General features: G+C 57.6%; 2 protein-coding genes across 3 annotated transcripts; both read right to left on the bottom strand.

Annotated features, from left to right (window-relative positions):
• Window positions 1–890: 890 nt before the first annotated feature.
• Window positions 891–22,697, bottom strand: CPT1C (carnitine palmitoyltransferase 1C). 2 transcript variants are annotated; one of them, XM_023650162.2, is made up of 20 exons: window positions 22,458–22,697; window positions 21,915–21,980; window positions 21,630–21,784; window positions 15,601–15,740; window positions 14,196–14,367; window positions 13,897–13,998; window positions 13,672–13,809; window positions 8,350–8,427; window positions 8,024–8,131; window positions 7,839–7,923; window positions 7,328–7,523; window positions 7,024–7,206; window positions 6,336–6,441; window positions 4,894–5,010; window positions 4,120–4,284; window positions 3,744–3,878; window positions 2,949–3,101; window positions 1,706–1,819; window positions 1,474–1,566; window positions 891–1,203 (listed from the first exon to the last, which is right to left on the bottom strand). In XM_023650162.2, exons 3-20 carry the CDS (start codon window positions 21,768–21,770, stop codon window positions 1,018–1,020), a joined length of 2,412 nt encoding a protein of 803 aa, XP_023505930.1. In that variant the 5' UTR covers window positions 21,771–21,784; window positions 21,915–21,980; window positions 22,458–22,697; the 3' UTR covers window positions 891–1,017. The 2 variants fall into 2 exon arrangements, with proteins under 2 accessions (XP_023505930.1, XP_023505929.1); XM_023650161.2 differs by lacking the exon at window positions 22,458–22,697 and having other exon boundaries at window positions 21,630–21,980.
• A 554-nt stretch (window positions 22,698–23,251) lies between these two features.
• ADM5 (adrenomedullin 5 (putative)) lies at window positions 23,252–25,129 on the bottom strand. Its single transcript, XM_023651266.2, has 2 exons — window positions 23,847–25,129; window positions 23,252–23,723 (listed from the first exon to the last, which is right to left on the bottom strand). The coding sequence occupies exons 1-2, from the start codon at window positions 23,915–23,917 to the stop codon at window positions 23,468–23,470; spliced, it is 327 nt and encodes a 108-aa protein (XP_023507034.1). The 5' UTR covers window positions 23,918–25,129; the 3' UTR covers window positions 23,252–23,467.

Raw genomic sequence — 25,129 nt, 5'->3', positions numbered from 1 at the left:
GGAGTGTGGTGTTTAAAGTCATGACTATGAGTCAAGTTTAAGTTTGGGTTATAGTGGAGATTGGAAAGGAGTTTTGGAGTTTGGGGTTGGATGTTTTTGTGCTGGTTGTCTGTTGGAACTGTGGCTGAGCTGTTGGGTGTGGTGGGGCGTAGTGTCGTGGACTCGCTGGTTGTTGGAATTACGGCAGTGGTTAGAAGAGTGAACATTAGGTTGTGCGTTTCCTAGTCACGGGAGCTGAGTTCGTCATCGAGGTGGAGGTCGAAATGGCCGGGGTTGAGGTTGGGTAAGAAGAATCTTGGGGATTCATTTGGGAGGTGTCAACTGGAGTGGCTGGATTGGTGTCGATCTTTTTTTTTTTTTTTTTTTTTGAGGAAGATTAGCCCTGAGCTAACTACTGCCAATCTTCCTCTTTTTGCTGAGGAAGACTGGCCCTGAGCCAACATCCATGCCCATCTTCCTCTACTTTATATGTGGGATGCTGCCACAGCATGGCTTGACAAGTGGTGCCATGTCTGCACCCGGGATCCGAAGCGGGGAACCCGGGGCCGCTGAGAAGTGGCACATGCGCACTTAACCACTGAGCCACCGGGCGGGCCCCTTGGTGGTGATCTTTAAGTTTGGAGTGAGCAGTTGGCGTTGGGCCACCTGGAACTGGGCTAATGACAGTTTGCAGGGTTGTTTGACGGGGATCGGACTAGAATGGTTAGCTTTGGCGCGACTGGAACTGGAAGTGCAGAAAACTGGGCAGGTGTTGGCGGTTGTGGCTGGCGTTGTGACTGTAACTGGGAATTCATGAGGCCTGGGGATGGATGGGACCTTTTCTCCTCCTCCACCCTGACCCTCACCTCTCCCACCCCTGCCCAGCCCAAGAGCAGAGTGGACGCCACACATCCAGCTTACACAGCTTTATTGGACCAGATGTGGGATTTCCAAACGGGCTGCCTCCATCCTGCACCAGCCCAGCCATAGAGACCTTCCCCCTAGTTCCTGGGGAGACCAGCTCCCCGCTGGAAGGGGTCAAAAGTTGGCGGATGTCGTGGGTGCCCTGGAGCCCCTAGTGTGGCAGGGGAGAGAGCCGCACCTGTGTCCCGAGTCGTCCTGCCCTAGCCCTCTGCACCCACGCTTCAGACGCTGCCCCTCCTGGAACAAGGAGGCCACATCCAACAACGCATCCTCGATGTGCTGCCCCAGCCGGTGGGAGTCCTGGAAGGAGAAACGTGTCATGTGCAGGGGAAGCCGGGAGAGGGCCTCTGGGGCCAGGCTGAGACACAGGAGGGCTGGGGTCTCTGACTCCTGGGTCTGAGGGAGGAGGGGGCTGGGGACGGGGACTCCTGGATCGTGGGGCAGCAAGGAGTTGGGAGTCTGGACTCCTAGGTTGTAGGAGAGGAGGGAGTTAGGAGCCTAAACTCCTGGGTCCTGAGGGAGGAGGGGACGGGGAGGAGGAGGGGACACGGGGGTTCAAGTTTGTCTCACCGTTTTTGTGCTTGATTTTTTGCTGGAGATGTGGAAGGTGATCGTGTCATCCCCCATGAAGATGTAAGAAACACCGTAACCATGGTCATCGGCCTGGAGAGAGACAGAGTGAGGGGAACAAAATAGCCCCCAGTCCCCTCGTCCCCCATAGCGCAGGAGTGCAGACCCCCAGCCCCCTCCTTCCTCAGGGCCCAGGGTCCAGGGAGCTGCGGTCGGACCCAGCTCCACTCACAGGCCCGAATCCACCACCAGAGGAAACGTAGTCGGGGTAGTTGTGGACGTCAAACAGGTGGACTTGCTGAACCGGGATCTGGCTGGTAGCCAGCTGCCACTGCTCCGAGTGAACCTGAGGGACAGGAGATGGTCACGTGTGCAATGAAGACAAACAGACCCGCAGATCAGGCCCCGTTGGCTCAACTCCACTGCACGCAGCCCTGCGCCTTTCTGATCTCCTCCCTGACTGCCTGTTTCCCCTAAATCTGGCTTCTGCCTGCAGCTCTGCCGTTCCCCTCCCTGACCCCACCTCTCTGCTCTGCTGCTTTTGACCACACCCCTCTCTCCTCTCTGAATCCGTCTTTCTCCCCTAGTACGCCTGACCACGCCCCTCTCCCTTTCGCCGCTTGACTCAGTCTCTTTTCTCCGGGCCCGAATTCTTCTCCCCCTGGCCACGCCCATCTCCCCTCTGACCACACCCTTCCTATTTCTCCCTGGCCACGCCCCCTTCTTCTCCCTGACCACATCCCTCTCCCTGGCCCTGCCCCTCTTCTCTCTGACCACGCCCCTCTCTTCTCTCTGACCACACCCTTCCCGTTTCCTTCCGTGACCACGCCCATCTCCCTTTCTCCCCTGACCCTGTCCCTCTCTTCTCCTTGACCACATTCTTATCCTCTTGACCACGCCCATCTCCCAGGTCTCCCTTGACCCCGCCCTCTCCTCTCTGACCACAGCCTTCCCGTTTCTCCCCAACCACATCTCTTTCTCTTCCCTGACCACGCCCTTTCCCTTTCTCCTCCCCACCCAGGTCTTTTCCCATCGACAGAGTCCCTCTCCCTGACCACGCCCCCTCTCCACCCTGACCACACCCCTTCTTCTCCCTGATCACGCCCCTCTCCTCTCCCTGACCACACCTTCTTCTATGACCACGCCCCCTCTTCCCTGACCACGCCCCTTTTCTCCCTGACCACGCCCCCTCTTCTCCTGACCACACCCCTTCTTGTCTCTGGTCACGCCCCCTATCCTCCCTGACCACGCCCCTCTCCCCTCCATGACCACGCCCCCCTCTTCTCCATGACCACACCCCTCCCGTTTCTTTCCATGACAATGGTCCTCTCCTCTTCTCTCCGCCCCTTTTCCCTCTCCGCCCTTTCCCTTTCTCTCTTGTTCCCGGCTCCCTGACACTCTCCTGCTGCCCCAAAGCGCCTTTCTCCTCCCGTGGTTCCCCACTTCCCTCTCTAACCGTTTCCCTGCACCCCAACCTGGTCCAGGAAGGGCGACTGCAGGTGGAGGAATTGGGACACGATGTAGAGCGCGAAGAGGTGACGGTCGACCCCCTGTCCGCTCATGGCTGCCTTCAGCAGAGCCTGGTGTTTGTCCACCGCCACGCGGAACAAGGCGAGGCACTGTGGGTCCTGGGGTCCCCGGGGAGGTCAGAGGTCATGGAAAGACAGGAAGTGGGCTTACTGCTGGGGCCTGTCACACCCCTGGACCTCAACCCAGCTTGCAAAATCCCTGCAAGGCAGAGATATCAACTCTATTTTACAGAGGGGAAACAGGCTCAGAGAGGGGAAGTCACTTGCCCAGGGTCACACAGCAAGGCAGAATCAGGTGGGTTCCCAGGTCTGTCTGACTCTAGGGCCCAAACTCCTTCCATAGGCCCATAATACCTCATAGGTAGCTGGGGAGAGGGAACAGAGGTACCTGGGGGTTCTGGGCAGAGAGGTTATATAGGGAACATAAAGAATGGTGCAAATGGAAGTCACAAGGATGCACGGAGGTTAAATAATCAAAGAGAACTACATGGTGGAACCATGGCTCCCTCTTGGGTGCTCCCCCAGTGCCCTGTGCGACCCCCATTAAATCAGGTATCACCTGTCTGGACTATCTCTGTCTCCCCCATCAGTGAGCTCCTTGAGGTCAGAGACCAGGTGGTGTCCCTCCTCTGTCCCCAGGGCCCACCATGGGGCCTGGCCCTCAAGGTGCTCTGTAAATGTTTGCAAAGGTATGAGCGAGAACATGGAAGTGACCGAAGCCTCAAACGAGGCCACACCCACTGTCTTCTCTCTGTCCTCCATGGCTCTCACAAAGTTGCAGGCCTCCCGCGTGCAAGATCGCACCGTCTCCGTCCGGCCTTCCAGGAACAAGCGGGTCATGGTCGACTCATAAGTCAGGCAGAATTGACCCCTGTCCTGGGGGACAAGGAGGAGAGGAGCCGCTCAGCTGGGCTCAGGAAGTCTTCACAGACTTGACCCACCTCTGTCTGGACCTCCAGCCTCCTCCTGCCCAGGACTGTGCGGTTGGGAGAGAGAAATCAAGATGGCGGCCCCACAATGGCAGTGGCCAACAAGAATCATTACAGGGGCTGACGGGGCGGGTCTTGGGGCCCAGGGGAACCGAGGCTGGGGGCTGGGGTTGGGGAATCCAACTGACCCGAAAGTGGGCCAGCTGCAAGGCCATCTGGATGAAGCTGTCTGAAGACAGGTGGCAGCGTTTGATGAAGCTCTTGCCGAAGTGGGAGAAGGGGAAGACGTGGCAGTCGATGTTTCCAGACAAGGTCTTGGCTCCCCTCAGCGCTAGAGAGATGGATAGATGGATCTGCCAGAGAAGGGGGGAGGGAGGAATGGCTGGGGTTACAGATGAGGGTAGGGTTCGAGTTCGGGATGGGGCTGCAAGTGGAGATGGGAATGGAGTTAGGGTTGGGGTGAAATACGGAAATGGGGACAAAGAGGGGAAGGAGCTGAGGGGCTGGGTTAAACATGGGGATCGGGGTGGCAGTGAAGGCTGGGATGGAATCGGGGCTGGGGACTGGGGCGGGACACGGAATGGGGCTGGGTGTGAGGACTGAACTGAAGTCGGCATGGGGTGGGTGGGGGTTGGACTGGGATGGGGTCTAGGTGGGCTTCAGAGGGGTCGTGGTTGGAGATGAGGTTGAATTCCGGCATGGTGACGGTGTTAGGGACGGAGGAGAGCTTGGGGTGAGGATGGAGTTGGGCTTTGAGTGGGGACAGAACCGGACTGAGGCCGAGGACGGAGAGGGCAGTTGGTCAAGGATGCGACTGGGGTGGGGGCAGGGTTAGAGTTGGGGCTGGGAATGGAGTAGGGGACAGGGGTGATTTGGAGGTTGAGACTGGGGGCAGGGATGAGTTTAGGGTCAAAGTCAGGAACTTGGGGACTTGGAGAAGAGGCCCAGACACCTGGCCTCACCTTGTCTGGAAGGTCCCAGTGCAGCCGCTGGGGATGGGGCAGCGAGGGGTCAGGGTGCCCCTTGCAATGGCCGTCTGCCGAGTAGCCGAGATGAAAGCATTCTGTGGCCAGAGTGAACTGTGTACAAACGGAGGATGTCAGAGTCCCTTCCCCGCTCTGGCCTGAGGGCATCTCACCAGGGACCTCTTTTCCTAAGTCTGTTCTGGGAGTGGGGGCTGTCCTGGAGACACAGAAGCCTCTGATGGTCACAGGTGGGTTCTCAGGTTCAAGGTCACTGAGAGCAGGACGGAGACTGATACTCAGCTGGTGTTCCCTGACCTTGTACTGCTGACTGGTGGATGAGGAGCCACCAACAGCTGCCCAGCCCTCCCGAGGACCCCCCGATCGCTCACCCCACTCCTGGGACAGGAGAGAGAAAGCTGAACATAACATGAGCTTCCGAGGGGTCGGAATCCATTCTGATGAGTGGTACCCACGCCCTGCTAGTTGTGAAATATTTTAACTCTGCCCTGATGGAGCACCCAGGACCCGCCAACCTTCCCCCTAATTCTCCCGACCACCTAGAAGAAGGGGCTGACATCCCCATTTGGACGTTAGAAATATATGGAGAAAAGAACACATTGCTTTATGCCTTAGAGTTTGCATTTCTTTTCATCTTACTCTACGTGACATCTCTTCGTTCAAAGTCAATATGCAGAGGTGCTGTGTTGACATGAAGTGTCTGAGGTTAAACTGAATTGAGTTTCATTTACTAATATAATCAAAGGGGGAAAATTCCCATTTTACAAAGGAGTTAGGCCCAGACGGGTCAGTGCTTACCTGGGGCTGCTCCCAAGATCTGGAAGGGGCCTCCCTTCCCCTCATACACGCCCATTCACCGCCCTGGGCCCCATCCAACCCCTCATGCAACAATACGGAAGAGAGGGAACCCTAGGCAGGACAGACGCCACTCCTTGTCATTTAGGGACTGAATAAAATAGAGAAAATACAGATGCTAATATTCTCAGGACTGGACAGGAGCTCAAAGATAAAAGAGAATCCAACCTTTTCACCTGAGGAAGCAGAAACTGAGGCTCAGAGGAGGGGAGTCACTTGCCCAAGGTCACACAGCAAAGCAGAGCTGGAAGATCACTCTGACTCAGCGTGATGTGGTTGGAAGGCCTCACATTCTGGTCTCAGAGCATTCTGGAATCCTAGTCTCACTGTACAACTTCTGGCTCTGGGACTCTGGGCAAATCACTTCCCTTCTGTGAGCCCCAAATGCCCATTTGTCAGAGGAAGGTCAGAAATCCAGACCTCCTTATTTGCTGGGTCCCCTGGTCCGGTCTCTGCCTCTCTCTGAGCCTCCGTTTTTTCCCCTGACTCTAAGGCCCCAGAGAGGAAGATCTTTGGAAATGGGGGCGGCGGCGGTCTGCAGGATGGGGCGCGGCTGGCTGCCCTACCTCCCACATGTGTCCTGAGATGGGGCAGTCAGCCCACGAGTGCTCCACGCTGAGGCCCAGCTTCCCATTGGAGAAGACCATCAGGCTGAAGGATTTGTCAAACCAGCTGCGGGGGGAGAGTTCAGAGTGGTCACCAGAGAGCGAGGACCAGCAGGGAACGCGGGGTACCCTCTGTGGGCCTTGTGGGGGCTCCAGGGTGGGGAGATTTTTCTGGGAATCGGGGCTGGTGGGGGCATCTTTAAGAGGGTAGGGGTCTCTGCTGGGTGGTTCTGGATGGTCTCTGAGAGGTGTCCCGGGTTTGGGGTGCCTGCAGGAAGGTCTGAGGATTTGGTGGCCTGCAGTTCTGAGTCTGAGGTCCCCCGGCTCACGGTTCTGGTTGGGGGGGGAGGGTCTCTGGGTCGAGCGGTCCCAGATTTGGCATTTGGGGGGTCCTCAGATCTGGGGTCCGCGGGTCTGGGGTGCTGAGTCTGGAGTCCCAGTCTAGGGTTTCTGAAGGTCTGAGGGTCCAGGTCATGGGTTGGTGGCCTCAGATCTGGGGTTCAGGAGTTGGGTTGAGATCTGGGGTCCCAGGTCTGCAGGTTATCTGGGTCCAAGGTCCCCAGGTCTCAAGACGTGGGGTCCGGGGTCCTCAGCTTCTGGGGTCGCAGGTCAGGGTTGGGGGGTCCCCAGGGCCCCCCAGCTGACTCACCGGTCGTGGCCCCTGCCTGCCAGCAGGGCGTGGGCATAGGCATCCAGCGAGGCTGCGGGGTCCTCCCTGGCCAGCCCCGCGGGCTCCGAGTCGAGTGACACAAAAAAAGCAGCCCCTTCCACAGCCTCCAGGGCATCCCCCGCCCGGGTCTTCAGGGACCTCCGCACCTGGGCCCACATGTCCCTGTCGGGGGACGTGCCTGAGCCCCGGCTGGCCCTCCCCCCTGCCCAGCCTCCAATCCCCCGGCCCCCAACCTGCCCTTCCGCAACCTCAGGCCCCTGGGTGCCTCCCCTCCGACCCTCACCTGGGAGCGGCCGTCAGAGCCGCCAGGTGCTCCTCGTGGGGGCAGGCGGGCGAGGGGTCGTCCAGGATTCGCTGGAACTGCTGCTCCAGGGCCCGCGGGGACAGCAGGCCACTTTGGGAGTGGGTCCCCACGCGGAAGAAGCGGCCCCGGTGGAAGACGGCCACGTGTCGGCTGTCACGGAGGTGGCGGATGTGGTCTGGGATGGTGTGGGCAGATGCGTGGAGGGCAGAAAGGTGGGACACATTATAAGAATAACAACCACTTATTAGCCCTTTCGTGTGGCTTGCACTGTTCTTAGCGCTCATTTAATCCTCATCACCGTATGTCCCCTTCTTATCCCATTTTAGAGATGAGGAAACTGAGGCTCAGAGAGGGTGATAACTTGCCCAAGGTCACACAGCTAGGGAGCGACGGAGCTCGGATTCGAACCCAGGAGGCTGGCTCCAGAGAACGTGCCCTTAGTCATGACACTGTTCCGCCTCTGTCAGGGAGGAGGGGACAGGGGTCTCACCTTTTTGGATGCCAGGAATGCGCGTGGTGTTGAATATCTTCTCATACTGGGCAGAGCATAAGGGCCGCATTCCCATCAGCAAAGTCTGCAGGAGACCGTGGGCTCGTGAACTGCCTCCCAGGACCCCCGTGGCCGCACGGCCACAGGACCACGGCCTCGGTCCCAGCCCACAGCGGCCCTCTCACCGGCAGGATCTCCTGGCGGTTCAGGCGGTGGCGGTACAGGAGGAGCGCGTGGACCGCGTTCCCCGCGCGAGCCGCCTGCACCGGTGTGGGCGTGACGTACAGGAAGTCCTGGAGGCCGGCGAGGGGACAGGCAGACACCCGGGGTCAGATTTGCCCCTGGTGGGAGCCCCGACCCCAAACGCAGGTCCTGACCCCAACCGAGGGTGCGGGATGGTGAATTCCACACTGTGATTCGGGTCACGAACCCTCAACCCCACATCCCACCCAGGCCCCGGGGAGCCAGGATCCCCAGCCTCTCCCCATCTCCCAGCCCCGCCCCTTCTCACCATCATATAATAGTTGCTGTTCACCATCAGCGAGTTGCGGGAGCGCAGGTACACAAATTCTTCCCACCAGTCACTGACCTGGGAGTGGGACAGAGAGACAAACAGCTGGGGTGGCTGGGGCCGACAGGGGGGGACAATGGGAGGGGTGAGCACCCCCAGACATTGCTGTGTCAAACAGGGAGGGTGGAGCTCAATGAAGGGGGCCACTGTGATCAGTAACTAGCCATAACCTGGGTGTCCATCAATGGAGCATCAGCTGGCCAAATCCAGCAACACTCATGGTGTGGAATACTATGCAGCTGGTAAAAAGAACAAGGTCCATTTATATTACTGACACAGAATGGGCACCGACACACGCTGCCCAGTGAAAAAGGCTGGGCGCACAAGAAGATGTGTGAAATGATCCCATCTGAGATTTTAAAAATACCGCTATGACCCAAGTGTCCATCAACAGATGAATGGACAACAAAAATGTGGTCTATCCATACAATGGAAAGTTAATCTGAAAAGGAATGAAGTTCTCATACAGGCTGCCACACGGCTGGACCCTGAAAACGTTATGCTAAGTCAGACACAAAAGGACTAATAGCGTGTGATTCCACTTCTATGAAAAATCTAGACTAGGCAGATTCTTAGTGACAGGAAGTAGAATAGAGCTTACCAGGACGGGGGGGAATTGGGGATGGGGATGTTTTTCCTAACAGGTACAGAGTTTCTGTTTCGGAGGACAAAAAAGTTCCGGAAATGGATAGTAGGGAAGGTTACACAACAATTGGGAATGTACTTAATGCCACTGAGTTGTACACTTAAAAGTGCTCAGGGGCCAGCCCCGTGGCCAAGTGGTTAAGTTCACGCACTCCGCTCCGGTGGCCCGGGGTTCGCGGGTTTGGATCCTGGGCACGGATCTACACACCACTCATCAACCCATGCTGTGGTGGCGTCCCACATAGACCTAGAATGACCTAAACTAGGATATACCGCTATGTATTGGGGCTTTGAGGAGAAAAAAAAAAAAAAAGGAAGATTGGCAACAGATGTTCGCTCAGGGCCAATCTTCCTCACCAAAAAGCATATGCAAAAAAAAGTGGTTAAAATGGTAAATTTTATGTTATATATGTTTTATCACAAGAAAAAATTATATATATTATGTGATATATATGTATATGTCTGTGTGTGTATTTATATTCCTGGGTACAAATATATGTATATAAACACTTAGAAAAGACTCTGATTGAAGTGTGTCTCATAGGTGATGGTGGGAGGGACAAGAATTAAAGAGAGGTGGTCGGAGGGGACTTGAATGTTTCCTAGATGACATAGAATCTCATAGACTCTGTGAAGACAGATACATATTTACTTGCATCTTAAAGTCAATGGAATCCTACACATCCTTACACTTAGCCCAGGTGGAATGCACTTGTCATTCCCTGGGAATGTGCTACATCTTCTGGAAAAATCCAGAACATTCCAGCAAATGCTGGAAAAGTCCTATACCTTGATGTAGGCCGTGCTTATGTGGTCACACACACACACACATAAAACTTCATCAAGCCATACGCTTAAGATTTGTGCATCTTACTATATGTACAACATTGTAACGTTATACGGATAACATATAACATTTTTTAAAAAACCAACCAAACACACCAGCATCAAAGCTGGCTGAAGGGTGTCTATGGCTCAGAAGAAAATCCTGGAGATAATTGTGGAGCAAGATTTTAACTCTCAGGAACCAAATGGTTGGGCCAGGGAGGTGGTGATGAATCAGACCTGGTTAGAAAGTGTCCAGAGCAAAGCCTAAATTAGGCAGGTTTTACGAAAAGCTGCTTTAGTACCCTGCACCAATGGCTTTAATTACATCATACGATCTTTCAGGAAGTGCCACACTGCAAGGTTCTTGACAGCACAGAGGATGAAGCCGTGTGGAAGGCAGGAAGATACGGACAAGTCTGAATCAAAAAGCAACCGCGAAGACTTGGAGTCTGAAGGCAGAAGTCTTAGGGACGCCCTGGCCGATTTATTACATTTACAGTTTCCTTTTTTCAGTTTGCTCAGGAGTGATAGTTGATATAAATCCATGTCTAAAAGAAGGCTAAAGGAGCTCTTTCAATTTACAGTTGATTCTCGTTTCTCGCGGTAGTTATGTTCTCTAAAGTCGCCGCGAACGCTGGATCAGTGAATACTGAACCACTGATCCTGGGGAAATACGGGGTTAGCTTCCTTCGAGTCTCTGGTGACATTTTCATCAACAAATCAATATATAAGCTGGTTTTATGTGTGTTTATCTTTAAAGACACCTTATTTAATATATATCATTGATTAGGTCACACTGAAGTCACGGCCAACAACTTGTGCCTGAATGAAGCTCATCTAACACACGTATTTTCTCCGCAGGGCACACCACAGCCTTCCCCCGCTTAGGAACGCCAGCCAGCCCTTCAGTGCCGCCCTGGGGGGCATTTTAAACAGCGAAATCACCAACAAAAAGCCTAAAAGTACAAACAACGTGAAACTAAGTAGATCACAAAAAAGACACTTGTTTACAGTACCAGAGCTGAAACAAGAAGGCAGAGTGTTGCCTGGCAACGAGCGCGAGATCCGGCAACTCAAATTTTTCTCCACTCTGCGCATGTCCACGAATGACCCCGAAAGTGCCGTGAGTACTGATTGGGGGGTTACGAATAAATGTTAGCAACTAGGCGAATTTGCAAATATGAAATTCATAAATAATGAGGCTCAACCTGTATAAACAGAGTACGTGATAAGAAAGTGTGTTTAGTTGGTCTCTTTTTTTTCTTTCTTGTAGATAAGATAATGGAGTATGTTATAATTGGCAATGCCTTAGAGATACGATGCAATATATCAGCGAGATACACACATATTGTGTGTGTGTGTGTGTGTATTTTTCTTTTTTTTTAAGAGCAGAATCTGGTGCAAGAGCATGAAGGAGAAAAAAATTAAAAACTAAGGCTTGGTTTCTGTCTTAGGTCTCCAGACACGACTCAGTGCCCTCCACTCGGCCTGTGTGACGGACCCTTCCATGCTGCTGTTCCTGGGGCTCTGGCCCAGACCCTCGGCCCTTCCCACTCCACATTCTCACCCCTGATCTTCTCGCCCAAGTCCAATGTTTCATTTTCCTTCCACAGCTGAGGGCCCTCGTTTGCTGTCACTGCCCAGGCCTCTCTCCTGAGCTCTCCCCGGGGCCTCTGGCTGCCCAGGAGCGTCTCCCCTGGACCCCCAGGTCGGTCACCGTCGCCTCCATGGAGCTCAGTGTCTTCACCCAAAAGCTGCTCCCCTTCTCCCACAGTCCCCAGGTGAGACTCACCATCTCCCACTCCCTCCCCTCACAGCCTGGCAGTTCCCAACCTGCCCTCCTGCCCCCTGACTCTCTCTGCCTTGTCCCCTCCTCTCTGTCCCACAGCCCCCTCTGAGGCCTCATCCTTTCCCCCTGGACCCTTACTCCAACCTCCCAGCCTCCAGCATCTCCCCTCCAGTCTTTTCCCACACCGGAGCTGACCTTCTCGGGGTCCCCCGGGCAGGGGACCCTGCTGATCCCTGCTCAGAATCCTCCCATGGCTCCCTAGCACCCTCAAGAAAAAGTCCAGGGTCCTCAGCGGGGGTCCAGGCTGCTCCCGCCTCTCCACCCTCCCCTCTCGTGACCACCACCCTTGAAACCCTTCGCTGCAGCGGGAGTAAAGCCCTTTTGCTCCCAGCCCAGGAGGGAGCAGGGGAGGCCCTGTGACTTTCCTACAGCCCATCTGTGCCCGGGCTGTTCCTTCCCACCAACCGGACAGCTTCAAATTCTCTCCAACCCTCAAGGCTCAGCCCTGATACTTTCTCCTCCCGAAGCTCTGCTCCTTTTATCCCGCTGCGGCCTCTCTGGCCACCCACGCCCGACACTACACCACCCCATCTGTCTCTTCATGGCTGCCTCGCCCTCATCACACGCTGTCTGACGGCTATTGACGGCTCCCACAGAATGAGAGGCCTGTAAGCCCCGATTTGGATGAATCGCTGACTCGCTCTGTGCCTCAGTTTCCCAAGGAGCCCATCTGAGTGCGATCAAGAACTTAGCTCCTGAACTCAGAATAGAAGCCCTTCTGGAGAGAGTGTCCTTAAGCAGAGTGACGGTGGAAACGAACTATTCTGCGGGCGGGGTTTAGAGTTGGCCGGCTAGGCGAGGGGCTGAAACTTTGGGATTGCGGTTCAAACACAGGCGGGTCGGGGGCGGAGCTCTGGGTGTGGGCGGGCCCCAGAGGCGGAGCTTGGATTATTGGAGAGTCGGGCTCAGAACGTTGGAGCCTGGGGGACAGGGCTCAGAATGTTGTAACGTGGTCATAGGATCCAGAATATCCGAGCATCTGGAGTGGGGTTTAAACTAATATTGAGCGCGGGGGCGGGGCCCGGAACAGTGGGCGCGGGGGCGGGGCTCAGACCAGTGGGCGCGGGGGCGGGGCTCAGACCAGTGGGCGCGGGGGCGGGGCTCGGCACGGTGGGCGCGGGGGCGGGGCCCGGGACGGTGGGCGCGGGGGCGGGGCTCAGACCGGTGGGCGCGGGGGCGGGGCCGGGGACGGTGGGCGCGGGGGCGGGGCTCAGACCAGTGGGCGCGGGGGCGGGGCCGGGGACGGTGGGCGCGGGGGCGGGGCCCGGGACGGTGGGCGCGGGGGCGGGGCTCAGACCGGTGGGCGCGGGGGCGGGGCCGGGGACGGTGGGCGCGGGGGCGGGGCTCAGACCAGTGGGCGCGGGGTCGGGGCCGGGGACGGTGGGCGCGGGCGCGGGGCCCGGGACGGTGGGCGCGGGGGCGGGGCTCAGACCAGTGGGCGCGGGCGCGGGGCCCGGGACGGTGGGCGCGGGGGCGGGGCTCAGCCGGGTGGGCGCGGGGGCGGGGCCCGGGACGGTGGGCGCGGGGGCGGGGCCCGGGACGGTGGGTGCGGGGGCGGGGCTCAGACCGGTGGGCGCGGGGGCGGGGCTCAGACCAGTGGGCGCGGGGGCGGGGCCGGGGACGGTGGGCGCGGGCGCGGGGCCCGGGACGGTGGGCGCGGGGGCGGGGCTCAGCCGGGTGGGCGCGGGGGCGGGGCCCGGGACGGTGGGCGCGGGCGCGGGGCTCAGACCAGTGGGCGCGGGGGCGGGGCCGGGGACGGTGGGCGCGGGCGCGGGGCCCGGGACGGTGGGCGCGGGGGCGGGGCCCGGGACGGTCTCCTGCCTGGGTGGAGGCTCCGATCCCCGCAGGGCATGGGGCTGTGGGCGTGTCGTGGGCGGGGCGTAGGGTCGCAGGGTGAGGAGGGCGGGCTCAGCACCTTGGCGTTCGGGTGGGGGACTCACGTAATTGGACGCCCACCAGGACTTGAGCCGCAGGTACCACTGCAGCAGCGACGCCTGCAGCTTCAGGAATTCCTGCGCTAGGCCCGCCGTCCAGTCGAAGTCCTCGTCGGAGAGGACGGGCCGGACAGATTCCAGGTACTGAGGGGCAAGGCGGAGAAGAGGGTGGGTCACGGCGCCCGTCCGCCCCGGGCCGCCTCTCGCCCCATCCCGGGGTGCCGGGCCCACCTTGCGCACGGTGTCCTGCACGGAGGGCACGGGCTGGCGCGGCAGGGAGCGCTGGTAACTGAAGAGCATCGGATGGCGGCCGGAGAAGATGCGGACCAGGGCCTGGAGGAAGCGGGAATTAGCGGGTCATCGAACCCCTCACAGGGGCTGGGGACCAGGGTGTGGTTGGGGGCGGGGGTGTGTGTAGCATCCCACGGAGAATGGGACACAGACCCAAAGAGAGGGACAGAGACCCAGAGAGAGGGGGACAAGGAAGTGGGTCCCGGCAGGACTTGAGTAGGGCTCTGCCCTTCCCATACCAGCCAGGTCTTGGTGGGTGAGGACATGGCTCCGTGGGGTTCCAGGAGCCAGCCGTGGTAGGACAGAAGCAGCCTCAGGGCGATGTGAAGTGTGAGGATCAGGGCTCCCCACAGACACGAGGCGAACAGCGCCGCTGCCAGGACCCCCCGAAGCCTGTGGTGCTGGCCGCCCCTGGGGGACAGAAAGAGAGAACGGGCCTGGGTGTCCTGGCCTCAGAACCCCCCTCCCCTCCAGCCCCACCCAGCCCAGCCCTTCCTAATATTCTCTGACTCTGGCCTTTTGGCTGTGGGAGTCATATCTTATAGCATTAGAGTCAGAGAAATACACTTTCCTCATTGTAAAGGAGGCGTGGTCCTCTCTCAGCACCCTCCCTCTAGGATTCTGGGGACACCAAGCTTCTAAAATCACTTGCCATGGAAACTGGGTAGGTGCTTAACAAGTGGGAGATGGTATTTCTATTGAAGGGTCACTTTCCCCTCCCAGCTATCAAATGATACTCTAAGGCGGTGGATCTCGGAGTGCGGCCCTTGGACCAGCAGCAGCAGCACCAGCTGGGAGCTTGTTGGAAACGCAGATTCCTGGTCCCACCCGGAGACCTACTAAGATGGGCTCTCTTCGGGTGCAGCCCAGCAATCAGTGTTTTAAGAAGCCTTCCAGGTGATTCCAATACGATCTCAAGTCTAGGGCACACTGGCCTAAAGCCACAGTAAATCAACACATCTGCAAAGTTGCCATCAGACAGACGTGAGTAGAGCCCACCTGGAGGACCTGGGGCCAGTCGTGTCCCCTCTGCAGACTGAGCAAATCTGGCCTTCCTGGAAATTTCTACCTCCGATCCTGGATCTTCTCTTTGGGGTCGTCTGCACAAAATCTGAACGTCCTTCCCCAGGAGGACTAATCCAAAGCTAAGAACCTGCCACGTCACTTGCCTCTGGTTCCCAGACCTTTCCCAAAGATGAGAGCAACGACTATAATTCAATCACGCTCGTTTAGTAACCTCCTGGCACTGGACTGAATATTCCACATTCTTCCAACTAGTCTAAGAAGCAATTATTTTTACCCCCATTTTACAGATGAAGACCCTGACACCAAGAATGGTGAAGTCTCTTGGCTGAGGCTACACCACTGGAGACTAGCCAAGCTCATACTTTTGTTAGTATATATAACCGTATCTGGACATTTTCTAGTTGTCACCATCCCTCTTAGTAAGAAGCAGCCAGGATGGAAAATGTGCAGAGAGAAGAGAGGAAATCACCTCCTTATTGTTGATGCTCTACCTTTGTTAATCTGTCCCAAAGTAAGTCTCAGAGGTTACTTTTCTTTAGCAGGCATGGCACACTGATAGAGAATGGGGAGCAGGGAAAGGGATTAGGGAGGTTATTGGGCTGAAATGGGGGACCTCACCAGTCTGGCAGCAACTCTTTGATCTTCTCCATGAGTCCTAGGGAAGGATCCAGCTGGAGGAACCAGGCAAGCTGGATTGCACTGAAGAGGAAGAGCCAGCTGAGGGGGCTGGCGGGGAAGACACCAGTGAGGAAGTCGTTCTGCGGGGAGGAAAGGGCATCCATTCAGTCAGGCATCCCATCCTCTAAGCATCCTTCTGAGATACTGATCAGGCACCGAGCGTGTGCTGGGCCCTGAGCTGGGTGCTCAAGACCCAGAGGGGAACAGACAGATCTAGGTCCTGCCCTCAGGGAGGTCAGGCCAGAATGGAGCAAGGGCTCCTGGCGATGGAACAGGGCCCAGGAGGTCTGTGGTGGCAAGTTGCTCAGCCCAAGGGAGTCAGGGAGGGCTCCCTGGAGGAGGTAACTCTCAGGCAGGACCCCGAAGGCGAGACTGTCAAAAAGGCAAAGTGACTGGGCCAGGCCCTGGTGGCCTGGTGGTTACGTTCAACGTGCTCCACTTCAGCAGCCTGGGTTCAGGTCCCGGGCACAGACCCACACCACTTTGTTAGCAGCCATGCTGTGTTGGCGGCCCGCATACTGAAAAAAAAAGGGAGGAAGATTGGCACAGATGTTAGCTCAGGGCAAATCTTCCTTGGCAAAATGGTCCCCCGTATACAGCAGGGTCTGGAGCGTGGGATGCCTTCAAGAATTGCCTGGCCATGCTATAATGACCAAGACAAAAAATAACAAATGTTGGAGAGGATGTGGAGAAAAGGGGACCCTCATCCACTGCTGGTGGGAATGCAAACTGGTGCAGCCACCATGGAAAACAGTATGGAGATTCCTCAAAAAATTAAAAATAGAAATACCACATGACCCAGCCATCCCACTACTGGGCATCTATCCAAAGAGCTTGAAGTCAGCAATTCCAAAAGATTTATGCAGCCCTGTGTCCATCGCAGCATTATTCACAACAGCCAAGACATGAGAGCAACCCAAGTGCCCATCAACGGATGATTGGATAAAGAAGATGTGGTGTATGTAAACAATGGAATACTACTCAGCCATAAAAAAGGCAAAATCATCCCATTCACAACAACATGGATGGACCTGGAGGGTACGATGTTAAGCGAAATAAGTCAGACAGAGAAAGACAAACACCGAATGATTTCACTCCTATGTGGAAGATAAACAAGCACATGGACAAACAGAACAGATTAGTGATTACCAGAGGGAAAGGGGGAGGGCAAGGGCAAGAGGGGTGAAGGGGCACATATGTGTGGTGACAGATAAAAATTAGACTGCTGGGGGGCTGGCCCTGTGGCTGAGTGGTTAAGTTCGTGCACTCTGCTCCAGTGGCCTGGGGTTTGTCAGTTCAGATCCTGGGTGTGGACCTACACACTGCTCATCAAGCCATGCTGTGGTGGCGTCCCACACAGAGGAACTAGAAGGACCTACAACCAGGATACACAACTATGTCCTGGGGCTTTGGGGAGGGAAAAAAAAAAAGAGGAAGATTGGCAACCGATGTTAGCTCAGGACCAATCTTCCTCAGAGAACTCGGGCCTGGAGCCCCACCCTCTGGGCTCACATCTCTGCTCTGTCACTAACTAGCTGAGTGACCGCAAGCAAGTGACTTCACCTCTCTGTGCCTCAGTGTCCCCATCTGTAGAATGGGAACAGTCTCAGTACTTGGCTCATAGGACTGTCACAAGCATTGGGTGAGACAATATCATCCACAAATGCTGATGGCAGTCCTATGGCAGTGACAAGACAGCAAGACTCCTGCTCTCAGCAGAGGTAGAGACAATACCTATGTTTTGTGGGGGTTTCCCCTTTTTTTTTTTTTTTTTTTGGTGAGGAAGAGTGGCCCTGAGCAAACATCGGTTGCCAATCTTCCTCTTTTTGCTTGAGGAAGATTGTCACTGAGCTAACACCTGTGTCCATCTTCCTCTATTTTGTATGTGGGACGCCGCCACAGCCTGGCTTGACAAGCAGTGCTAGGTCCATGCCGGGGATCCGAACCTGGGAACCCCAGGCCACTGAAGCGGAGCACGTGAACTTAACCACTACGCCAACGGGCTGGCCCATCACAATCCCTACATTTTAAAGGCTTTCGTGTTGTGGGTCAGATGGCAGAGAAACATGAATCAGGGAAGAGGGCTGGGAGGGGGCGGATTGCGTAGCTCAGAGCCGGCGCACAGGAGGCGCTCAATCCACGTTAGTTATTACAGCGATCCCTTCTGTTGCTACCCTCCTTCTCATTGCGGATTGATTTACTTGACGTCTTCCTTTGACTTGGCAGGAAAAGGTTAGTGACCACTGTGGTTATTTTTGTTGTTTAATTTTTCTTTTGTTTCTCCCTCCCCCAAAGCTCCCGTGCGTGGTTGTATATCCTAGCTGTAGGTCCTTCTGTGTGAGCCACTGCCATAGCACAGCTGCTGACAGCTGGGTGGTGTGGTTCCATGCCCGGGAACCGAATCCTGGCCGCCAAAGGGGAGCATGCCGAACTTTAACCACTAGGCCATCCGGGCTGGCTCTGCTTTTTCTTTTTCTTTTCTTTTCTTTTCTTTTTTTGAGGAAGATTAGCCCTGAGCTAACGGCTGCCAATCCTCCTCTTTTTGCTGAGGAAGACTGGCCCTGAGCTAACATCGTGCCCATCTTCCTCTACTTTATACGTGGGACGCCTGCCACAGCATGGCTTGCCAAGTGGTGCCATGTCCACACCCGGGATCCGAACCGGGGAACCCCAGGCCTCCAAAGCGGAACATGTGCACTTAACCGCGGCGCCACCGGGCCGGCCCCTGGCTTTTCTTTTTAAAAGTCGCCCGTCCTCGCTTCTGGGGCTCTGAGCTGCAACAGCACAGGGGCTTCCTAACAACAGGAAGCGCTTCCCGAGGCCGGCGCATCGTTAGTCATTTCAGTCTCCGGTAGCTCAGGAAGGGAGTCCTTATTATTATCTCCGTTCCTGGGAGAGGAAGCTGAGGGGGTAAGTTTGAAGACCTCGTCCAAGGCCATGCAGCTGGGCATTGGTGGAGTCGGGATCTGAACCCGGTTCTCCGGCTCCAGGATCCACTATCCACCGCTCAAACCATCCGGATGCCTGGTGACTCTCGTGCAGCGGGACGCCCTGCAAGGGACCGCACTCTGGGGTCCTCTGTGTCTCCGGGTCTCATATTCATCTGGAAATCATTTCGGGGAACACTCTGAGCGCCTGCTGATGAGCTGGCCGCTGGGTGCTGGATACTGTACCACGTGCTTGGCTAAGTGACCCACTGCATGTAATTCACAGCGGCCCTGTGGCATAGGTACAGGGACCAACTGCATTCTAGAAAAGCCACCCAGGATAGTGGGCATCAGCAGGGGCTCCAGAGCCAGATTGCTAATTGTAGTTCTGCCCCCAGTGCTGCATCTTAGCTGCTGTGTGACCTTGGGAAACTGAAAGCACCTCTCTGGGTGTCAGTTTCTTCATCTATAAAACGGGATTAACGATGGGTCTACTGTAGGATGCCCTAATGAGGACTGGAGGAGTAATAGATTTAAAGGGCTTGGTTAATATAGAGCCCGGGACATGCCGCTACCTAATATGATTTTAGACATGAGGAAGCACAAGCTCAGAGAAGTTACTGCCGTGCCCGAGGTCACACAGCACCTCTGTGGGGCAGAAGATAAGAATGGCGATGCTGGACTGGTCACTTCTATGAGCCAGGCCTCCTGCCAAGGCAACTAATGCTTACATCAATCCCTCGAGGCAGGGACCGGCAGGGTTCCCTCTTTGTAAATGAAGAAACTGAGGCTTGGCCATGAGTCTATGGAATTTGCCCCCTGGTGATGCTGAGGGCTGTGGCTTCAGGGGGGCTCCTGGGGTCCCCCCGGAAGAGGAAGGACATGAGAGCTCCAAGTGACCATCAGGGGGAGAGGTGGCTATGCGATGGAAAGATAAAAGTGACCATTATTACAATGATCAGTTCATACTAATGGGAGGGTCTGGTGGGGCCATTGGCCGTAGGGGACATTTGCCTCTGAAAAGGGACTTAGGGGTCGACTTGAACGCAGAGGTGACAGTCAAAATATTCGACAATGCGATACTGGTCAAAATCTGTCTATAAGCATAGAAATCACAACCGTGGTCGCCTCGAGTGGGAGGTGCTGCCTAGCAAGGGGCTTGAAGGAACATTCTAGAATAGTGGCAATGCTGTCCTGATGGGAAGTTGGCTACACAGGTATTTTAAAAATCCAAGGACTGTATATTTTAAAAATCTGTGCAGTTTTCTGTATGTAATTAGATCTTAGTTTAAATATATACATGGATGTGTATGTATATGTGTGTTTATATATCTAACCACAGGTTAATGGCCACATGTTAATGCTTTAGTTGATGGATTGGGCAGAGGCCTAGGGGGTCCCACGGGCAGGGCTGAAGGGGAGTCTTTGGGCGTTTGGGGTAGTCGCGGCTATTTACCCACTGCAACAGATACATCTCTCTCTCTCTCTTTTTTTTTTTTTTGCTGAGGAAGATTGGCCCTGAGCTAACATCTGTTGCCAATCCTCCTCTTTTTGCTTGAGGAAGATTCGCCCTGAGCTGACATCCATGCTCATCTTCCTCTATTTCGTATGTGGGTCGCTGTCACAACAGGGCTGACGAGTGGTGTAGGTCCACATCTGGGATCTGAACCCAGGCCACAGAAGCAGAGCGCACCGAACTTAACCACTAGGCCATGGGGCCAGCCCCATGGAAAAGATACAGCTCTATCTTAACAATCAGTGTCTCCGCTTTGGGACATCCTCCTGGGCTGCCCTTTATTTAATTACAACACCCCCCCCCTTCCCCGCCCACTTTACTGGTCTCCATAGGCCCCGTCACTCCCCATCTAACATACTCTACGTTCTGTTTATTTATCTTTCTTAGTGCCTCCTCCTCCAACTAAATCCAGAGCTCCTTGAGGACAGGAGTCCGGCTAGCTGGCTCCCTGCCGAGTCCCCGGTGCCCTAAACAGTGCCAGGCCCCTTAACCATCCAGGCGCCATCAATATTTGGTGAACGAGTCACAAACGATGTTATCAAAACCTAACCCTCACTCGGCACGCGCCACGGGCCGGGCTCTTGGCTGAGTGCTTACAGGTAAGAATTCATTTCATCCTGCAGACTGTCCTGTGAGGGAGGTGCTCTCCTCACCCCGCGTTACATGTGGGGAAACTGAGGCTCAGAGAGGCGCGCTGGCCCAAGGCCACACAGCTAGTCAGTGGCAGAGCCAGGACCCAATTCAGGCTGAGGCGATGCCACAGGTGCTCAAGACCTCTGTTCACAGAGGGTGTAACCCGCAGGGAGGCGCTGTGTGGTCACAGTGCCCAAGCTCCAGAACCGGGGCCCCTGGGGCAGACGTGGGTTCTGGTTAGATGTTGGGCTCGGGCTTCGGGAACAAAGGCGAGGAGGGGGCGTTTGGTCCGTCAGAGCTGGGGCAGAAGTGGCGAGGGAGAAGTGGAGCGTCCGGACATTGGGGCTCCCATCTCAGAAGCGTAGGGAGGGCACCCCGCCTACTGGACGGGGAAACTGGGGGCTCAGGAGCAGGTGCAAGGAGGGGCCCTCCGACCCCAGGGGCAAGGGCTAGGGGAAAGGAGGGGCCTTCAGGATTGGGGTGCCGGCTGCCCAAGATCTTGATCAGGTCATGGGGTTCTGGAATGGGGAGCCCCCACTTTAAAGCCTGGAGATGAAAGGGAAAGACGAGAGGTGCCCCATGAGAGAAGGGGACTGAGTTCTAGAAATTGGGGTGGAAGGTGTGTGGGGGGTGTGGGGAAAGTGGGGGGGGGCTGTCGGAGAAGTGGGTGCAGTAGGTGAATAGGGGTTCGCAGTAGGTCAGGTAACCGAGCCCAGAAGTGAGCCACAGCGAACCCAGAAATAGCTTTAAGGGCTCCTGGAAGCGGACATCAGAATTCCCAGGAGGGGTTGATGAGATCCCAGAAGCGGGACCACCAGCATGCCGGAAGTGCAACCCGGAAGCAGGTAGCCGCCTTCCCGGAAGGAAGGAGACCACGCCGCAGCCCTCCTCACCCAGAATCGGGAGAGATGCCTTTTCCAGGAGCGCAGCCCGGAGACGTAGATCTCCTGCAAGACGGGCGCGCTGAGCTCCGCTTCCCCCCCGTCCGAAGTCAGCGAGGGTCGGAAGCCCACGGCCTGGTGCGCTTCAGCCATGTCACGCTAGAGCCCTGGGAGGGGGACAGAGGGTCATTCTCCAGGTCCCCAGTCCCCTCCTCCCGCAGACCCGGGAGTCCGGGCCCCCAGCCGCCTCCTCCCTCCCACTCAGGCATATAGGACGCCCGCTCATCCTTCTCTCACCACCTGAGGGGTCTTGAGGGTCCCAGCCCGAGACCCCAGTGTTTTGGGGGACGTCAGTGGGGACCTCTGTGAACGCATAGAGAGGCGGGAGGGATAACTCGCGTTAACCCCTTTTGCGGCTCTGCTGAGAACGTGGTGCGGGGGCAGCGCCCCCCCCCCCACATAGGTCTTTCAAGATTCGGGGGTGGGGGCAGGAAACCGGTCCAGGGTGAGTTTCGAGATCTCGAGAGAAAGTCCCAGACCTATTTAAAGCGAACACCTGCCGGACGTTGGCACTGTCCACCCCATTTCCGCTTCCCATTCCAAGGCAGGGGGCGAGGGGGGGATGTCTATAAATTCATCCGCTCTGGGGTGGCCCAGCGTCCCCTCACCCCCGCCCCGTGTTGGAGGGGACGGGGGAGGGAGCGCCCTACTGCGCATGCCTCGCAGCCAGGGATGCTGAGGCTGGGAGCCGAGGCGAGCGTCGAGAACAAGTGATGGAGAGGCCGGCACGCCCGACCCAAGACACAGGCCCCCAGCCCCCTCCTCCGCTCCGGTGCTTACCTCGCTGAGTCAGGGGGCCGCCGATCGGATCCTGGGCACCAAGCCCGAGTACACCCCCCACCCCGACCCCCGATTTAGAGCGCCGGACCCAAGTCTCCCACTTGCATATGTCCAATCTCAGTGCGACGAGTCCACGACTTGGTCAACGGGTCTCCGGAGCTCCTGCCCGCCCCCGATTGTCCAACATCCAGGAACCCCGATTTCGGTCTCGCGTGCGCCTAGCCCGGTATTCCAGCCCCCGGCTTTGTCCCCGCCCCCTTGCAATCGCGGCCTCCTGTCCCCGCCCCCTTCGGGTCCCAGCGTCCAATCCGCTCCCTCCGTTCGATCCCCAGTCCTCGGTCTCCGGCTGCCCGGCCCGATTCTCCAGCGTTCGGCCTCCCCGGTTTCAGGCAGCATCTCCGCTCTGAGCACCGGGCTCTTCGGCTCCCCAGGCCGCTTTGTCTCTCTCGCTCTCCTTTCTCTTCGAGGAACGGGGCTCAGCTTGGAACGCACAGCCCACCTCTGAGTACAGTCGAGTCACGCGCGTGAGGTATCCAGCCGGAGCGGATGGCAGCCCTACCACTCTGCGGGGGGCGGAGGGCTGCTTTGGGGTCAGGTCGGCCCACCAAAGCCCCCCACGGGAGGTGCAGCTGCATGAGTTGAGTTGGCGCGAAAGAGGCGCTACGGAGGATTGGATTCAAGTTAGACAGCCAGAGGGACTTCCGTGAGGGAACAGGTGCATGGATAAAGGGGAAGAATATATTAGGGACCGGGCTCGGATTGGGAGGCCGGAATGGGCACAGACAAGCAGAGACTGAAACATGGAGCTCTCGTTTTATTCGGCTCTGGACGTGAATATTCTTTGTCCATGCTGGGTCCAGCCCAGTCACAGCCTGGGGCGGGGCACGGGGGAGGGAAAGATGGTCTGTGAGCCCAGGAGGTAGAGTTAGGGGCAAAGAAACTTGGGGTCTTGGCCCCAATCTACAGATGGATAAACTGAGGCGAGGAGAGGAGCAGAGACGTGCCCGACGTCACGCGGCGAGCTGGGCCCTGCGCTGGCTTCGTTGTCGCAGGCTGGGGTCCTGGAGCCGCAGCGGGACGCTGGCCCCGCGCCGCCGCCGGCGCCCGTAGCTGCGGGGGTCCTGGGGCTCGCGGCCGGCCTTCGCCGAGGGCTCCTTGGTGGAGGCGGAGCGCAGCCAGTGTAGGATGTCTGGCAGGCGGTGGGCCTGGCACGTGCCCAGGGAACAGGGGCGCCCGCGGGGCTGGGGGGCCTGGGGCCCGGGCCGCCTGCGGAGGGAGCGGGGGAGAGCGGGTTCGCGCTGGCACTTCACCGTCCCATCCCCCGACAAGGGCGCACGCGCCCCGCCGGCTCCTTCCCGCCCTGTGCCCGCTGCCACCGGCCCTTCTCACCTGCCCGCGGAGTCCGGGTCCCCCAGGACTGAGGAGGCGAGGAGACACAGCAGGAGGATGTGGGCGGCCATCGCGGGGTGGGGCGGGGAGAGCGGTGGGCGAAGCAGCCCCTCCGGGGTGCGGCCCCGCCCCCTCCCCGCGTCCGGATGATGCCCTCTGAGCGCCCGCTGTAGCTGGGACTCAGGACCGGTCCCCACTTCCCAAGCGGGGTAAACTGAGGCCGAGTCTAGGAGCCTGCACCACGCCAGAAGGGCAAGATGAGAACCCGCACCCACGAGGCCCTTGTGGGCATGCTGTCCCGCCGCGGCGCTGTCTGTGCCCCTGGGAGGCCTTGGGAGACGCGACCCTTTAAGGCCGAGGGTAGAGGGGCGGGGCAGCTGACACCTGCAAGTGGTGACAAGGCAGCTGGCTTCCAGGAAAGGGATGGGGGCAGGGAAACGCTGGGCTCCAGTGTAGATGTGACCTCACCCTCACCCCAACCCTGACCAGCCTCTCAGGGGCCAGGCGACTTCCAGAGGGGGCCGGGCAACGTGGGACATGTGCCGTCGGAGCCGTCTGGGGTTGGGGACAGAGACTGGGCCCCAGCATAGCTGGCACGGACACCATCCCGGAAGAGGAGGTGTAGACAGGTGTGCCGGGCCAGTGCCCCAGCTGTGCTGAAGCCGGTGTAGTCAGGGCCATGGAAAGACCTGCATGTTGTCTCGGGTCATCCAGGCAGTGTGGCCAGCACCCTGGGGGACAAGGGGGCTCTGTGGACAAGGCCATGGGAAAGGACCTGTGTAGGCAGCCCCTGGGGAGCTGTGAGGGAGGGGACCGGGGCCTTGGCGTCCGTCTCTGTAAAGTGGGGAGGCCCTGCTGCCCTAAGGTGGGCTCCCCCATGGACCCCCACCCCCAAGTTATAAGCCCCCCCCCAGACTCAGTTTCCCCAGCTGCAGAGGGCAGGGCAGTAGTCACTGCCAGTCAGCCCTGGCCTGGCCTTGGAGGGTCCCAGACAGGAAAAAACAGCCAGAGAGGAACAATGTGTGTGTTGGGGGGGAGGCGGGGAGCCGGCCTTCTGGGAAACAAGGGCCCAGCTGTGCTGGGAACCCCCACCCCCACCCTCCCCCAGCCCAGCAGGGCAGCCCAGAGCAGAAGCCTCAGGGACAGGAGGGAACAGGGCAGAACAGTGCCTCAGGGGAAGGGGGACACAGACCCCGAGAGAGGGATCAGGGAAGAGACCCTGGGAGAGAGGTGAGCCGTGAGCTGGGCCAAGACCCTGAGGAGGAGGGCTGCAGGGCGCAGAG

Source organism: Equus caballus, chromosome 10 (genome assembly GCF_041296265.1).
Source record: "Equus caballus isolate H_3958 breed thoroughbred chromosome 10, TB-T2T, whole genome shotgun sequence".
Classification (NCBI taxonomy): Eukaryota; Metazoa; Chordata; class Mammalia; order Perissodactyla; family Equidae; genus Equus; species Equus caballus.
Note: the sequence above shows the minus strand (reverse complement) of the source record. Positions and strands in the feature narration are given on the sequence as shown.

What these genes read in the sequence shown, in the direction of transcription:
- CPT1C (XM_023650162.2), bottom strand. Translation starts at nt 21,770, where the DNA reads ATGGCTGAAGCGCACCAGGCCGTGGGCTTCCGACCCTCGCTGACTTCG. An exon ending in ACAGCAACTATTATATGATG is followed by an intron (nt 8,132 to 8,349) that starts GTGAGAAGGGGC and finishes GCCGGCCTCCAG; the next exon opens with GACTTCCTGTACGTCACGCC. An exon ending in TCTCAGGACACATGTGGGAG is followed by an intron (nt 5,011 to 6,335) that starts GTAGGGCAGCCA and finishes GTTTGTACACAG; the next exon opens with TTCACTCTGGCCACAGAATG.
- ADM5 (XM_023651266.2), bottom strand. Translation starts at nt 23,917, where the DNA reads ATGGCCGCCCACATCCTCCTGCTGTGTCTCCTCGCCTCCTCAGTCCTG. An exon ending in GACCCGGACTCCGCGGGCAG is followed by an intron (nt 23,724 to 23,846) that starts GTGAGAAGGGCC and finishes CTCCCTCCGCAG; the next exon opens with GCGGCCCGGGCCCCAGGCCC.